The 18,580-nt window shown below is 38.6% G+C and overlaps 1 protein-coding gene across 2 annotated transcripts in view; it reads right to left on the bottom strand.

The window, feature by feature from the left end:
• The window catches only part of LOC149201113 (serine/threonine-protein kinase PBL34-like), a 72,187-nt gene extending 58,590 nt beyond the window's left edge, over nt 1-13,597 (bottom strand). The window contains exons 1-3 of one of the 2 annotated variants that reach the window (XM_089402876.1): nt 13,038-13,597; nt 12,472-12,809; nt 11,644-11,779 (exon numbers count right to left, since the gene is read on the bottom strand). In XM_089402876.1, coding sequence (XP_089259002.1) covers nt 11,644-11,779; nt 12,472-12,809; nt 13,038-13,101 — 538 coding nt within the window. In that variant the 5' untranslated portion in view covers nt 13,102-13,597. The remainder of the gene's footprint in view (nt 1-11,643; nt 11,780-12,471; nt 12,810-13,037) is intronic. The other variant, XM_089402877.1, reaches the window with a different exon arrangement.
• Between the last annotated feature and the right edge of the window lie 4,983 nt (nt 13,598-18,580).

The following is an 18,580-nucleotide window of genomic DNA, read 5'->3' as shown; positions in this document are numbered from 1 at the left end:
GCTCACTATTCAGCATTGGATCTACTCTTCCTGTTTCAAAATCAGCGCTCTGATACCATGTGAAAATTCCTATACTCAAGGAACCCCTATTGGAACAAATCTGAATCTACTTCACTTACTTGATTTTTTAACATACATTATCAAGTTATTCTTTCGAATACTTAAGCAAATTACTTCTGCAACCTACACTAATTAAATGTTTGATCTCATGAAACAGAAAACAGAGCAAAGAACAAGATACATAGGACACACTTATTTTTGGACACAATAGTCCCCGGAAAAAACCAATGCGAGAAAACTGATGCAACAATTCTAAGGGTTTATTATTATGCAAGAGAAATATCTTAATACAAATCTAGGATGCTCATCATGCAATCTTTTACAGAGAAAATACTGGCGGAAAATCTGAGTGAGTTTTACTTCACTTCACCAGGCAAAATTTCGGCTGATCCGGCAACAAGACGGGCTAACCTATGCTACTTCTGCATTGGCCCTGCGCCCGGCAATTTTGCCCTCTGCGTGTTCCAGTTGTTCCAACAATTCTGGCTTCTGCGTGACAGGCAGCTTTCTCCTCTACGATGGCCCTTCTACCTCTGCGTCAAGGTTGCGTGGGCCCAAACTGGCCCAGCGTCGCTCTCTCGACTACTATGTTTCCTCCACAAGCTCTCTCCGCCTCTCTATCACTATTCTCCGATAAGTCCTTCTCTCGGATTCTCTCTGCCCCTCTACAGCTGAATGATCACTTAGTTTGAATTTCTCAACTTCTTAGACCGAGAAATCGAACTCCAGATCAACTCGTTCTCTCCGTGTGTGTTTCCAAATGAACCTCAAGCCTCCATTTTATACTTTTCCTATTGAGTCTTCCACAGTTGAGATTAAGTCTCTAATCAACGGCTAAGATTAAAACATGACTTGATCCGCCTTCTAGATCATTCTCACCCATATTTTAATTAATACCCATTAATATTTTAATTTCCCTAAGTTTAAACTTAAGAACTCCATTAAAAATATTAATTATTTTAATAAAATACGATCCAGTGGAATTTCACCAAACTGGGTTCTTTAGAACTCATGTGCCTTAGCCTCTCCACCAATTTTCAAGGCTGGAGCACTTTCGATGCTACCAAAAACTAGCACTCTCTCTTAGCAAGGAAAGTGCTCTAACGACAATGTCCACCTGCATGCTGCTCTGTTTCTGAAGCACCTCCTTTTTGCACTGCTACTACACTGCTGCCCATGACACTACCACTGCTACAGCTCCCTCTCAAACGCTTCATCTGTTATGCTGCTAGCACTGCCACTACTAACACTGCATCCATACTGCAACTCAGTTGTTGAGAGAAGCAACTGAAAAACATCCAAAATTAACTGAACTTAACAGTGTTCAGCATAATACAATGAATGTTGGAATCTAACTGCTACTGACCCTCTGAATCTTCTACATTGTTGCTGACTTCTACACTGTGCCATCTACACTGCTTCCAACCTTGCTCTGTGCTAATCAGTCTCCGGTCCCAAGCTATTGCATCTGTCCTCCAAAAACCACTTCATCATCTGACACTAAGTCCATCCGCTACTATTGAATCTTGGGCTCCTGTAGCAAGGAATTGATCCAAGAGGTGGACTCCTCAAGGATCCTGCCCACATGTAGGCCTCTCGACTACAGCTCAATATCGCCCCATCTCCCTACTGGAGATATGTGGGCACCCATGGCATACTCTTCCTCGTCTATCTTCGCGGCTGCAACCTTTGGATCATGCTTCTCATCCTTATCCTTTTGCTTCAACAGACACTGAGATGCTAACTGACCCATCTCGCCACATCTGAAACATTTCACCTTTGAAATGTCCTTCTTCTGCTTCAGCTTTTGTTGTCCCTTCAATGCTAGAGTTACGTTTTCCTCCTCCTTCTTCGTCTTTGTGCCACTCCCACTGTTGCCATTGAGGTTGACCTTCACTAGGTCCCTCCTTAACTCCTCATGTTGAAGAGCCACCCACATCTCCTCCCATGAAGGTAGTTTTTCCCTACCCAATATGCTTTGGACGAAAACTTGCCATTCATCTGAGACTCCATTCAGGCTATCCTAACCATCACGATTGGCTGAAGAGTGGACCCGACTACAGCGAGTTGGTCTCTAGTGTCCTGAAGACGTTGGAGATAGAGGTTCACACCTCTCCTTTTGTATCAAAGTCCGTTGCAACTTTTGCTTTAAATACATTTTCATTGTTCAGAAGAGCCTTCATACAGAGACGACAAGGCTTCCCACATCTCTCAAGTTGTATCTGCAAGTGTGAGACCACATGATCTCGAACTCCATCAAGAATTAGCCTCTTTGCCTTCCCCTGCTCGGCCTTGTACTTCTTCTTTTGATAGTTGTCAGCAAGAACAACTACAACACTTTTGACGTAGGCCTCGAGATTATATTCCTCTAGAACAGCTAAGATTCTAGTCTTCCATATGACATAGTTGGAGGCTTTGTCTAACCTGTCCTAATCTTTAAGCCCATGTGATGCCATCTCACCCAACTGTCGCACTGACTCCTCTAGTCACTGCTTAGCACTACTCAACTGCTAAGCAAGTGAGAAATTCGAACTTTCTAGCAGAAAGTTCTCTAAGGAGAAAATTCCCCTTCTACGTGTCTTCGTTTTTTTCTAGCAAATTTCTACCTCGACAGAAACTATGCCCTTCAAGCACTGCGCTAAGGCTCTGCGTCACTCCCTTTGCCTCTGCAAACTCACGAACTGGAAATCGTACCTCTCTGTCGTCTCAGTCAGAGAGAGATTTCCTCGAATCTGCTTCCCAGCAAGGACTACAAAATCCCTTCAAGGGGATTCGAAACGCTGCCAAGTGCAGCTTTCGGCCTCACTGCTCACCATTGGGTCTGCTCTTCCTGTTTCAAAATCAAAGCTCTAATCCCATGTGAAAATTCCTATGCTCAAGTAACCCCTACTGCAGCAACTCTGAATCTACTTCACTTGATTTTTTAACATACATTATCAATTTAATCTTCTGAATACTGAAGCAAATTACTTCGGCAACCTACACTAATTAAATGTTTGATCTCATGAAACAGAAAACAGAGCAAAGAACAAGATACATCGGACGCACTTCTTTTTGGACACAATAGTCCCCAGAAAAACCCAATGCGAGAAAACCGGTGCAGCAATTCTGAGGGTTTAGTATTATGCAGGAGAAATATCTTAATACAAATCTAGGATACTCATCTAAAAATCCTTTATAGAGAAAATACTAGCAGAAAATCTGAGTAAGTTTTACTTCACTTCACCCGGCAAAATTACAACTGATCCTGCAATAAGACTGTGTAACCTCGGCTACTTTTGCGTTGGCCCTACGTCAATCTTTCAGGCTATGGGTCAACCCTACGTTAGCTCTTCTACCCTCTACATCAGCTACCCTAGCAATTTCGGCTTCTGCGTGACAAGCGTCTTTCTCCTCTACGTTGGCCCTTCTCGCTCTGCATCAAGGCTGCGTGGGCCCAAACTGACCCAGCATCAACTCTCCCGGCTACTGCGCTACCTCCACAAACTCTCTCCGCCTCTCTGTGAGTATTCTCCGGAAAGTCCGTCTCCCGGATTCTCTTTACCCCTCTGTTGTTGAATGATCACTTAGTTCGAATTTCAGCTTCCTAGCCCCAGAAATCAAACTCCAGATCAATTTATTATCTTTGTGTGTGTTTCTAAATGAACCCAAGCCTCTGTTTTGTACTTTTCCTTTCAAGTCTTGAACGGTCGAGATTAAGTCTCTAATCAACGGCTAAGATTTAAAAATGACTTAATCCACCTTCTAGATAATTCTCACCCATATTTTGAATAATACCCATTAATATTTTAATTTCCCTAAATTTAGACTTAGAAACTCCATTAAAAATATTAATTATTTTAATAAAATACAATCCGAGTAGAATTTCACCAAACGGTTTATAGGTTCTTTAGAACTCATGTGCCTTAGCCTCTCCACCAATTTTCAAGGCTAGAGCACTTCCGATGCTACCAAAAACTAACACAGTTGGTTTCAGTGTGGAAACTAGACACTCTAGCCAGTGCAATGAGTGAAATCACACAGATTTCACCACTATGCTTCAATGGAGAACAAGATTTACAAGAAAAATTGAGGGACCCAACTGTTATCGGTTGATTTCAAGATCTTATTTGGTGTTCTTCATTTTATTCTGACAGGTTGAGGGAATAAGTGAAGAAACCCATCTCCAATATCAATTCTATGGGTCGATTCAATGACTGAGCCTCATACAGTTGAGGAGAACGAGTTTCCTGGTGTTATTGGATGAGCTATTGGAGCACATACAGGGTTTGAGTCTCATCTTTCTCTGTTGGACGAATTTCTCTGCTGGGCCAAGTTTGTTTAAGGGCAAAAGGGAGTCGAGTTACCTCTTTTTGGTAGCCGGAAGTGTTACCGCCTACTGGGTCGTATCTCTGCTTCCAGAAGATGAGTTCTGGACTGAAAGGGGTCGTATTCCACACTTTAACTCAGGTTGTGGGCTATCTTTATTTGTTGGACGTGTTCTTTCGCCGCAGAGGGTTGTAATCTGCCTTTATTTGTATCGTGTGACATGGATGGCTAAGCATAGATACAGTGGGGAAGAAACTCTGCTTGGTGGGACGAGTTGACACAAGAACAAGCATGAAGAGCCTCTGCATGCTAGGCTAGAGCCTCATGAATTTCCTCTGCTGGTGTACAAGTGTTATGGTTTTAATTAAAGGCTGAAGCAGTGAACAAATAGCACATTACAGTGGAGACAACTACCTGGATATATGTTGCTGAAACCACAATCTGACTTGGCTACTGTACTCGGGGGTATCTTGCTAATTTAAATACCAGGTTCATCTATCCCATTATATCATTGTTGTTTTCCCTTCCATTGAAATTATTGTATGGTTGTTTGGTGTGGTACATTGCTTATCATAAATGAATGCCAGATCATTTTGAGGCTTATACTCTCTGCTATAAGATGTGATAGTATTGTTTACAATTCTGGGAGTGTTCACAAATCATTTTAAAATATTCTGGTGTGTTTTTATATCGAAGGAAACTGATTGTGTGTGCAATGTCAATTAAATGAAAATAATCACCTATAGCAGCATGTACAAACTCTGATTGAAAAACATTTAAGGGAGCCTTACAAAATTTGACAGAAATAGTGGTATTTTTGGAGTCATTACTAAACAAGAATTTTATAATGGCGTACAACATCATCTCAGCAATGTTGAAAAGAAGCATACAGAATTAATTGAGAGGAGCGATCGATTAATAAAGAGCAAAGACAGTGAAAATTGCAGAATCTGAAGAGCAATGGAAAACTACGCTAAGAATGACAAACATGACAAGGACGAAGCTACCAAGATAATTAACTACCATGATGGACAAATTAATTGGCTTATTGAGAGGGTAGATGCATTAACAGTGCCTTAGCCCAGCAAGGGCCAATACCAAGCCCATAATCACAAAATACAAGTGATCAAGAACATGAAGAAACAACTGAAATAGTCTTTTCAGGTAGCAGGTATCACACTAAAGTACCAGACTAAAACAATCAAAGAATTAAATGATAATTACTGAAGTATGGTGGTAAGGACCACAGAGGAGCAGTTGTTTGTATCAACAATATGGAAGGACTTTTCGAATCAAACCCTTCGTTGGGTGAAAGAGAAAAAATAATGACAACTTAGAAGAGGAAGCTTATGATTGGTTCCTTTGGTGGACCAGAAAGTGTGATGTTCGTCCCTTTCATTGGCAAAGTTTCACGACAACATTATTAAAAGGTTTCATGACAAAGAAGATGATGATTTGTTAACAAATTTGTACATCTCAAATAGAAGGGACACGTAAACAACAATACACATGAATGAAAAGTTTTACAAACTCGACAAAATGGACTCACCAAGGAACATTTGCTAAAAATGTACATCTGTGGATTAAAAGATTATATCTATAGTGAAATAAAGCTATGGAAGCCTAAAACAATTGAGGATGGCAGGCATGCAGCAAAATTGATCAAACAAAAGAAAAACCACCCTTATTTTACAAATTTACAAGTAAAATCCCTGAAACAAGTTTGCTTTAGTGTTCAACAAGTGAGAGGTTACAAGCCAACCTCACAATAGCTCAAAAACATAACAAATAATGCCAAAATAGCCCAAACATGTGGTAGAAAAGCCTCCTCCACTATGACATCATCCTCCAAGGGAACTCAAAATGCCACAAGCAAGTAACAAATAGGTCATGAATGCTTCATACTCCAAGAAATAGCCAAAAGTCCATGGGTATGCCTTTGAAGTGCCTCCAAATCCATGACATCATCACCAAGGTGCCCCACATCATCCTTTTAAGGGCAAAATTGGTAACCTAGCACTAATATGCTCAAGCATTGGGGTCCATCAATGACGTGCAATCCCTCCCCTATCATCTCAATGATAATCAACATCATCTGGTCTCCAAAACAAGCAACGCCCATCAAACAGTGTCAAGGTCGGCCTAGGGCATGTTGGGTCTAACACCAAGGCTCAAGCCTTAGTGGCTTAGTGTTTCAGCATATGGGAGTACTCTAGAGTGCCAAGTACCATGTGGAACCATCTCATTACCCAACGCTTTGCTCAAGAGGGGCAACATTGCATCAAAAAAGGTCATATTTGCTCTTTGGACTGGGTAAAACGACCTATGGAATGTTGTTGCAAGGGATGAGAATCATTTCCCATTAGGTCGTTGTTGTTGTGATAACACCAACTGACAAAACCTTATCAAGATCAAGTGTAACCAACAATTATTAGGGACAATAACCATTAATACATCATAGTGGACCCTACCTAATGTTTAAGGCACAATAATACTGTTGAAATTTCTAAGTATTACCCGTTAGAAATTTTTTTGTATTCTCTAGTTAATTTCGCCTACTTGTTTAATTACTAACAAGTTATTTAACCATATAAATACTGAAATAAACACAATAGTGTCATCCATCTACAGATCAACAGCTGAAAGAAATAGACAAACACACAAGGGGCACCGTTATTTTTGGACAATCGTCCCCAGAAAAACCCAACTTGGGAAAACCGGTGCAGCAGTTATGAGGGTTTTATTATTAAGCATCTTTTCTTGAGTACACTGGGTGCCAAACTCGCTCCCCCAACAGAGAAAATAATTTGGCAGTAGTTGCTCTCTTCGGAAGCAGATATTCTAAAAGTCTGCTCCACGAAACCCTCTCTAGCACCTCTCTGAGGCACTGCGTCAGCCCTCCTAGCCTCTCTGGCCCTCTGCGTCACTACCGCAACCTCTGCGTCAATTACGCAGGCCCTTCTGGCCTCTTCGCAGTCACTACTGGCCTCTGCGTGGGTCCCTCTAGCTTTGCGTCTACCTCTCTACCTCTGCACTGGTCTTCTGACACTATCTCTGCCTCTGCACTGGTCTTCCGACACTATCTCTGCCTCTCTGCCTTGTACTCACTGCCCCTCGCTGCAACTCTGATCATTGGTTCGATTTCTCTTAGCAAACCCCGCTCTAGAAAATCGAACTGACTGATCACTCTGGTGTATCTCCAACTGACCCTCAAGCCTCCTCTTATACTTTTTCTATTGAGTCTTCAACGGCCAAGATTACATCTCTAATCAACGACTAAGATTAGATTTGGCTTGATCCATGTCCTTTAAAACCTTCTAACCCAGTTTTATATTAATGCCCATTAATATTTTTATTTTCCTAAGTTTAGACTCAGGAACCTATTAAAAATATTAATTATTTTAATATCTCCTTCACCAAGTAGAATTTCCCCAAACCATTTCTGGGTCTTGGAAATCTCATGTGCTTTAGCCTCTCCACCAATTTTCATGGCTAGAGCACATCCGATGCTACCCCAAATCAACAAATACTTCACATAAAACCTACCTTCAAATGTTTAACCAGATCCAATCCCATAAACAAGTTACCTCCTTATATTAGGGATGGCTAGATCAATAACCCTATTAGGTGTTTCCACCCCAAGGGGTAGAGTCATGTACCAAGTTGGCCCATCAATCCATAAATATGTGTGAAAAATGGTGGTTGCGGAGTGGGAATGACATCGGGACAAGGAATCATAGCCATGTGACTAACTAATGGAGGTCCTACATCTTGAGAGTATTTGTGTAAAGAGTAAGAAATTGTTGAGGCATGAGTTAGCCCTTTCCTCGATGTGCTTTTTCCACTCCTCTGGTGTGCCTTTTACTTCTTTATGATTTGTCATTTGTTTGGGTGTGGAGCTCAAGAGCCCAAGCTTGCTTTTGAAATTTTCCATTACCCCTTAAGGATGACAAAATTTATCTCTCATCGCAGTTGGGACAATACCAGAGTTCATTTTTATGAATGAAACATCATGTGCTTAATAAACTGGGTGATGGCTAATGAGGGGGGTAGAGCTCATGCTAAGCTTTTGCCCATCTGCTAAACAAATGTCCCAACCATCTTTTGCATTTTATCTTTTTCTTTCATTATGGCTTTCTTATGCTTTTATCTTTCTTTTAGTTGCATCAACCTCTAAGGCTATGTTTTTCGGGTGCAAACTCAAAGATGAGGATGAAAGGTGCAAATCCCAATAACTAATGACCACTTGCCCTAAGAATGGAGATGGATAATGGGGAAAGATGGAAAGTGGTATGGAATATCTTAGACACGCTACTTCAATCAATGCCTCCTAGATAGTGCCATTTCTAAAACCCTGTGGCCTCAAAGGAGGTCCCACTAGACTAGAGCCAATGACTAACCCCCCAAGTGAAGTGAGGGAACAATAATACAGTCAAAATTGGTCAATTATTCAGTTCGCCCCTTCATCCACATTAGTATAGCCATAACATTAAGTGAAAACACGTGATTGCAAAATGGTTAAAGTACCTGCCAATGGATGAACCATCGTCCATCAAGAAGTAATGCAGAATGGGAGAGAGAAATCTGACCAAAGCAAAAAGTTGAGGATCTTGACATCATGTAAAGTGTTGTTCATATAGGGCCACTAGTTGGCTAGCTCTCTAAGGAAGAGAAAATTTTCTCCTATGGGTTACATACTTTCTGGTGGGTAACAAGGAGCATGGACCAATGCACTAGATACAAAATTCTTAAATGCAAAATAGATGATTTGTTGCAATATCATTTCTCATTAGGTGTCACACTAGTGATAGGATGAGTAGGTGTTCTATTGATGATATATGTAACCACTTATCCCCAAAAGGAAGGCTTCAATATCTTGGATTGAAGCATGTAGTGAGCCATCTCCATGATAGCACTATTCTTTCATCTTATAACTCCATTTTGTTGTTAAGTATAAGAAAAGGTTCTCTACTAAGAGATGCCCTAACATGCAAGAGATGACTAGAAAGCATTGCTGACATATTCACATCCACCATCGGTCTCCAGACACTTGGTCTTCCTATTGTTTTGATTGTCCACAGGGATTTGAAATCTCAAATGACAATAATGGGATCTAGAGGAGGATGAAGAAATCGCAGAGGTCAACCAGATCTTCGTGGCTACACAATACAAACAGAGTTTCATGTATACCCTTTGAAAAAATTAACTCATGTACTTGCTCTAGAACATGTGTCAAGGTAAAGGTAAACAATGGGGAACTAAACCAGTCTCCAACCACCAAAAAGCCTTTGGAATTAAATTGACCCTAATAAAAACATAATGGGAACAACACAAATAGGGAAGAATTCAAAAGACATGCTCTAGACAGAGGCAGAGATGTTGATAAACTTGGGAAATTGGTGTCACTAAAGGAATTTTTTCTCCAAAACACCCCTCACTTTTCACAATGAAAATCCTCTCTTGAAACATAATGGGCATCAATGCACCAAGGAAACAGAAACAGCTGAAATGGAAGATCTCAGTGGAGAGAGTTGACATTTGCTTCATCCAGGTAAACAATTCAGAATGGTAATTGTGTAAAAAGATGCTCAAAAAATCTGGAGTTGTCAATACATCACAAACAGCACTACGAATTTCACTGGAGGAATAGTCATCTTAATGAGATCTAAGGAGAAAACCATACATAATGACCATGGGAATCTCAGGTGAATTTGACTCTCCATGTTTGAAAATCAAAGGGCAAAGTACTAACCCATATGCCCCCACCGATCTTTAGAGAAAACTAGAATATGCAACTGAGAACAAAGCATAAGGTCAAACTGATGCAATGGAATATATACATGTATATAAAAAGTATTAAATATTATACAAAAACTTATACATACACATAAAGTACAAGAGAGAAAGAGAGAAGGCAAGGTGCAGCAGAGAGAGGCAAATAATATGAAATCCACAGCATTAACAAATCTATGATCAAGCCTGCAGCAGGTGGAGACAAGCAATACCCTCTGCCCTCGGAAAGGGTATACTTTATTTATTAGATGCAAACCCTATCAGTACCTCATCATGTGTAACCTTCTATACTACACCTAGGAAGTTTCTTGATACGAAAATTTCCTGTGAAATAATAAATGAAAAACAATTGATGGCCAACTTACATTATTGAACAATAGGAAGTCTTTCTGATACTATGGAATACATAATTTTACCTAGCTGGAAACTGACACGGTTATAGAGCTCAATATATGTAGAAACAACTTATGAAGCAGACATGATCATGATCATCCTCAGATGCGGCACTGGAAATTTGAGACACAACTGAATCAAAAGAAAACACACCTAATTTGGCATGAAATCAGATTGCAACAATCATTTCATAAATTCATATGTATCACACGTAGGCAACACTAATTCTATAAATAATACAGGAATAATCTTAATCTTTTCAAATGCTGCTAAACTCCTAGATAAGAAAAGTTGGGAAGAAACCATGACATCTACCAGCTTGACTACATGTTGGGCACATGCATGCCCAGAGGTTTAAAGCAGACGGAGTCACTATTCTAGCCTAATCCACGAAAGAGTTTAACATCTAGATTCTAATTCACAAGTTTGAAAGATTGCAGGTTGAACCCCCTTGACAGTCACTATTTTTGTATCTTCATTGTGCCCGGCAGGAGAAGTCAATGAGAAAATCATTCCAATTAGTGTTGTAGATTGTCAGTTAACCAGTAACAGATACGATTTTTCATCTTTCCAGTCAATATATTTACGAGATTTCACTGACACGGAGTTGAGCTATCAGGGAATGGATGACACTAATCGACTAGTGCTCAGGCATTCAATCTTGCTGAGGTCACAAAGCCAAATGAGATCTAAAGGATAAGGAAATTCTCCTCACTTGAGGGCAGAAAATTTTGGTTTAACTCTCTTGCATATGAGAAGTTGATTCACTTGCTTGCAGACATGAACATCAAAATCAAAGTTTTTTCTGCCTGACTTGCAGACACCAATACCACAGCCATAGTTGCTTTGGTTCCGGCAAGTGTTAAGGCCTCAGTTAATGTGATATGTCTACGACCCATGTTATGAAAGCCAGCAAACACATTGTAAAATGGTAGACACATAAATATGGATGGATTGTCGTTAAGCCTAATGCAATTTACACCATTTCTATTGGATTTGTGTGGAAATGACTGAAACCTATACAACAAAACTTGAAAACAGAATTTCACACAATTTTGATCATGTTTGCATTCAAATTCTGTTACCCACTTCTGAAAAGGTGATTTTCCAAACTGCCCCTTGGCATATATTCATACACGAGCAACCTCTGATCTTCTTCAATGCAATATCCAATGAGTTTGACCAGATTTGCATGGCGAAGCTCACCAAGGAAGTTGACTTCTGCCTGCAAAATAAGAAAAAAAAATAGTTTTCAGGTTCCTTGAATCTATATCCATCTGCCCATGACAGCATACATATCAAATAAGATATCCAATTCATTGAGCGTTAAAGTCAGTATCACTTTAGCTACTCAGCAAGCATTCAAAATTCAACCACAGAATGACACTGCTGAAGCAAGGTGTATTCTGCAAGCCGGGTGGGAATGAGGGTGATCGATAAATTCGTTGTGTGCCAGTTTAAAGGTGCATTGAATGTAGGCAGCACCATGGGTGCATTGAATATGGACAATAGCCCATACACATCTAAACCCAGGTTTGGTATGAACCTCGAGGTTGTTAAGCTCGTGCTAATCTACACAAATGGCCAACATATTACTGATTAGAATTTGCGATATACAATCTCGAGGTACTTCTCAGAGCCAAGTTTAGATGGGCCCAAACTAGTGTTCAGTGTTTACTACTCTGCAACCTAAGGCCAAATCAGAGCGTGACCTTGAGTCATATTCATCAACCAACTTAAGGCCAAATCAGATACTGGCCTTGGATCATATTCAACAACCCCCCCATTACAAACAGATGTACTTCAGATTTGGAGAATCAGAATAATTCAACATAGACAATACAAAATCAATACAAGTGCGCGCCTGCTTCATTGTTTCGGATAGGTGACTCATGGCAACAATCAATATATGCTTACCAGCCATTCCTTGTGACCCTGTAACCCGTCAGGGTTGAGTGTCTTGACTGCAACAGTGAGGCCAGTGCCAGGCTTGACGGCGGCTGTCCCATTCTCTTCTATCCAACCTTTGAAAACATAGCCGAACCCACCTCCCCCGAGAACGCTCTCTGGCCTAAAGTTCCTGGTGGCAGATTTCAGCTCATTGAATTGGAATTTCAACAACTGAGATGATACTCTCAATTTCTCCTCTAACCTAGGAGTCGATAGAAAGCTCTCTGTACTGTTCGTGCTAATTGAAGGACCTGTCTGGGAAGATGGCAATGGCTTGCCAATATCATCGGGACTTTTGGTTTCAGCTGTGCATCAATGCATGGTATAAATAAAACCCATCTACCAGTTAGCTTCTAAACAATTCAAAAACCAGAAATTCAATTATAATTACAATTTTAAGAGCAAAGCCCTTGTGGGTTTCCTCTGTTTGACCAAGATCAACGCTACCTTATGAGAATTTCATCAAATAGATTTAAAACTGCATGAAGCCAGTGACATATTATACACATTGGGTATAGAAAACTGTTACTTACCAGACTGGGTGCCAGTGCTAGTGATCGAAGTGTCTACTTTTGACCTGGAGATACAGATGCCCATGACCCCATCAATCAGCTCGATCGTGCAGGTTTAATTCGATTCTCCAAGAATAAATATGGGCAATACCCACATCAGATTCGTGTAGGTCTCGAGACCAACACAATCAATGTGGGATTTACAGAATGTACGCGCAGAGAGAACTGACCGCCTTGGCTCAGATGGATGGAGATGCGTTTTTCCCTCGAGAAAATACAACAATATGAAATATTTACATTATCGATTTTTCCCATGTGGGTAGAATATTAGTGTGTCCAGTGAAGCATCATTTTCATCCGAAGAAAATTTGTGAAAGTTTTCACACGCTTCCCCAGCTATTTGACTCCTATGAAAGTGCGATGTGAAGGCTCAGGCCACTAAATTCTCCAATCTTGGTAATATTTATATGTTGGATAGCGCGTTACGCTGCCATTCAAACAACGACACAGTGGAATATTTTTTTATGTTTCCTAAACATAGCTCCAAATTTTAAGATGATATATTTGGTGACCTAAAATCTTTGAAATGGATCTCCCAGATCCAATTTGACATTCAATGCACATCTAATCTGTTTAAATTCTTATAAAAAGTAAATTCCAGATATTCTCCCATCTAACCTGCCATGTTCGTTAAAATGCACGTTATTTATTAATATTTTATATAAATATGTTTTATTATTAAAGTTATTTCAAATTCCTTTTTTTATTTTATACTTTTAAGAAGGTGTTATATCATAGTGGTTAATTAATGTTGAATAAATTATTATTGAATATTATTTATTAATGTGAATTGACTAGTTATTAAAAAAAATTATATCATTTAAAATTATTTATTAATAATATGAAATAAATACTATTCAAATTAAAATTTTGGTGGAATTTTGTTAGAAGTTGAAGTTATATTTATAGGTAGGGACTTTGTTTCTTGGATTTTGGCTGATTTTAAAACATTTTATTAAGAAATATGGAGTTTTAATTTATGGAAAAAATAAAGTTAATTAAAAATATCGTAATCTCATAATTGTGTAGTATATATAAGTTAATTGGTGGATTTGAATTTTTAATTTTACAATTGTGTCGAGAAGCGCTTTTAGTTTAATATGGAAAAAATGTTATAATGTTTTATTCTATTATATTATTGTTATGTTGTGTTACCTAAATAATTTGATGCATTCAAGTTACATAAAAATAAAAATAAATTATTAATTATTAATAATTAAACAAGTTTAAATTCATGCTAACCCTAAATTTACCCAACACCGAGCGGGATCTAATCTCTTTTTACTCTAAAAATGTTTGTACCTCAAGAGATTTTATCCTTCTCCATCTCAAGAGATTTCATTCCTCTCCACCCTTGGTAGATATGTAGTTAAGATGAATGGCAAATTAAATTGCCCTAAAAACTTAATCAAACCTACCTTTAATAAAACTATATATATTTTTAATAACAAATAACTTAATTTTTTTCAAAAAAACAATTTATTTTTATTTTATAAAATTAAATATTGTTTTCAAATACATTTTTATTTTAAAAATTACTTATAACAAACATCCATATGGTTTCAGATAGATGGTGATCGGTGCTCTGTTATGGCACTCCTTGATGTGAAGTCACAAGTTCAATTCCTTGCCTCGATCAGGGTGATATATTAGACATGATGAAGATGTAGTCCTCCTAGACTTACAAAAGGAAAAGAAAAAATACTTATAACAAACAAAAAATATCGGACCTAAGGAGTCGTTATTATCCTCGAGAGGAGTCGTTATTATCCTCCTTCACCTAGGAGTCGTTATTATCCTCCTTCACCTAGATTCCAATCCCACTGAAATACCCTAGTAGAAAGAAATCTTATTATCCTCCTTCACCTAGGAGTCGTTATTATCCTCCACCTAGATTCCAATCCCACTGTTATCCTCCTTCACCTAGGAGTCGTTATTATCCTCCTTCACCTAGATTCCAATCCCACTGAAATACCCTAGTAGAAAGAAATCTTATTATCCTCCTTCACCTAGGAGTCGTTATTATCCTCCACCTAGATTCCAATCCCACTGAAATACCCTAGTAGAAAGAAATCTAGCTCTCCTCCTTCACCTAGGAGTCGTTATTATCCTCCTTCACCTAGATTCCAATCCCACTGAAATACCCTAGTAGAAAGAAATCTTATTATCCTCCTTCACCTAGGAGTCGTTATTATCTTCCACCTAGATTCCAATCCCACTGAAATACCCTAGTAGAAAGAAATCTAGCTCAGGTAAGAGTCGTTATTATCCTCCTTCATCTAGATTCCAAGCCCACTGAAATACCCTAGTAGGGAAAAATCTAGCTCAAGTAAGAGTCGTTATTATCCTCGAGAGAAATCTTTATTATCCTCCTTCACTTAGATTTCAATCCCACTAAAATACCATAATAGAGAAAAATTTCAATCCCACTGAAATACCCTGATAAAAAGAAATCGTTATTATCCTCTTCACCTAAATTCCAATACCATTAAAAATTAAAATTAACATACTTAGAAGTAATTTCTAGATAAAAATAATTCACTCACCCACACACAAGTGGGTTTTCCGTAAATATAACTAATATAGATCTTCGGTACAATAAATACATCCAAAAAAACGGTTTTGTTAATGTACGGAATTATAAATTCGTGTAAGATGGATTTATTAATTGTGGAATATGTCTTCAGGCTTTTAAAGAAGTCAACACAAAACTAGATAAACATCTAAATCAAAAACATTATCATTAATTTGTTTAATAAGGTTTTATGACCTTGATAAAGCGGTTGTAGTTTTTTTAGTCTTTTAAATTTGAAAACTAGATAAACATCTCCATCAAAGTCATTCCCAATTTATGCTGTGGTCTTCTGAATCCGAAAACTAGATAAACATCTAATTCAAAAACACATTGTCTTTGATTTGTTTAATAATGTATGGTTTTAATAAAGAGGTTGCAAATTCTTTTTAATCTCTTTGTCTACATGTGTAATTAATTAAATATCACTAACAATTTTAATGGGATGCTTGTTTAATCAAACATTGTAATCGATCTTAATGTGACGGGTAGATTGTGGGGTGAATTAAAGTTGGTATATATTAATTGTTTGTTTTAGTATATATTGAAAAGGAAAGGAAGGTTATATATATTTTTATTTTTATTTTTATATTTTTTGGTAATTCAGAGAAATGTAGTAGCATGTAAGTATTAGTGAATTTATAGGGTTATGATATGTCTTCTTCCTTGTAGCACAAGTTACAATAGGGGGATTTGAATTTGGGTCTTTCGAATTTCAATGATTTCGTATTTCTTGGATTAACCAATTAAGTTGCTCCGAGACAGTAAGGGGATTTGAATTTGGGTCTTTCGAATTTCAATGATTTCGCATTTCTCAAATTAACCAATTGAGCTGCCCCGGGACAAAAGGTTGTGTATACTACTTAAAATAGATTTATATTTAATTATTTTATTCCTTTTATATATATATGTGAATTTTGAAATGTTTATTAGTTAAAAACAATAATGTGATAATTGTTATTTGGTCTCAAAAAAATTATCAAATCAGAAAAAATATATATAAGGTTAATAAATCGTCCATCGGGCATAGAATAGATGGTGACAGGGTGCTTTGTTAAGACACTCAGTGGTGAAAAGGTCACTGGTTTCATTCTATGTGGGCAAAAATCCAGTCATGCTAAGGGTTGGTGTGGCCCAAGCCGAGTGTGATCCCCTGGTGATTTTGATGACTTAGATGCCCTGGGTCGCAGTTACTCAAGCCACAGGTTAGGTGTGTCAATCATCTCAGGACTCACATTACCTAACAAACAAACAAAAAGGGTCATTTAACCATTTTATTAATAATCTTATGATGTCACCAAAGGTGGCAAGAGCGGGGGTTATTTTTAGCTTCGATGGACAAGTGTAAACAACCTATTATTGAAGTTTAGACATAGCATCCAACAATCAAGCTTAATGGAATGTCATGTTCCAAGGTATTAAATTATTCAAAAAATGCCCAATGCACAGGTTAACCATGATTGGGTACTCAAACAATATTAATCACCATTTAAATCTTAGTATCGAACCTTGAGAGCTAAAACTCCATCTAATTTACAAAATAATCAAGTCAAGATTTAGATTAATCCCAGAGCATAGGGAAATTCATGTCATATGTGAACTAAACTCAGCAGTTGTCACGAACTAGGGGCTCCTATAGTTACAAAGCGCTTTTTGGGTGCACTGCAACCCGTCGAGCACATGGAACTAACGTATTTCACCTATGCCTCATAAAGTACAAAGTTACTTCACCCAAACTATGCCTCACAATAAGTTTACTTATATAATCTCTATATCATTAGTTACTTGTGAAATATCATAACCCTCAAATATAGTGCAAGCAATCTTACTGTCTCTTTTACTTCAGTTAATACTTATTCATTAACTAGTCATGTACATCATATGCAAGATATTAAACCATTAACAAATATCATCATACACATGTACAATATAAATGGAACAATCATCTAGCCTTCATCTTATTTATAATGAGTCACAGATATAACAGATGCCCCAAGATAAAAACTCGATTCATAGAAGTACATAACTAAAAACCCACAAAAGATAGGAAGAAACATTTTTCCCACCCTTTGGACCCATCTTGGGTCATCTCAACACCCGAACAACCCTACTTGAGTCACCTATCAGCCATCTTGGCATGTGTCTTGGTTCGACTCCAAAATCGCTCGAGTTTGCATCGCTGCAAACCTCCTAGCTCTCCCTTCCATCTCAGCTTCCTCCATACTTCATCGCAACTTGTTCCAACTTATTCCCAACTCCCTTGGCTTAGTTATGTGTCTTTGGTTCTATGTTCATTAGTTGGTTGTGTTCGGTTCATCCACAATGCAATTGTATATATACAGGGTGATGCCTCCCTTCATGCAGTTCTTCCTTAGTCACCATTGGGCCAGCTCGTCTCATGGGTCGTGTGCCTTGGGTTAGGCAAACCTCCATAGTTTCACTCATCGCTTGCAATCTAAGCCCATATTTCACGTCCATTCGTTCAATCATTTTGTTCGTTAGTCATCCCACGTTGCCTCGTCACATCTAAGGCTAACACCACCTTCTATCAAACATGCTCATTTGGATGGCCCTCGCTCCATCACTTCACATACTTCCCCTATAGCTTGGTCCATCGTACCCGAGGCCAACATGTCGCTCGCCACTTGCCACTCGTCTTGGGGGCTTGTCGTGTCATGCCTTGGGGCACTCATGCCATCCACAACACAATTCACCTCTCAGTCTTCACCCATCATTCAGGAAAGTTGGACGCTTACTTTCCACATCCACTGTGCCACCAAGTCATCTGAATGTGCCCAATGAAACCCCGAGTGTCAATTTTTTGACACCTCATTTTGGCACACCCATGCCCAAAATCCACTTTTGTCACATTTCTTGTGATATCTTTGTCATTAATTGTGCGATGGGTATGTCCCACATGGCACCCGCCTTG

This window comes from Pinus tabuliformis, chromosome 2_1 (assembly GCF_031772625.1).
Source record: "Pinus tabuliformis cultivar Carrire ecotype Pingquan chromosome 2_1, CPIR1, whole genome shotgun sequence".
Classification (NCBI taxonomy): domain Eukaryota; kingdom Viridiplantae; phylum Streptophyta; class Pinopsida; order Pinales; family Pinaceae; genus Pinus; species Pinus tabuliformis.
The sequence above is the reverse complement of the archived record's forward strand: the minus strand, read 5'-3'. Positions and strand labels throughout refer to the sequence as shown.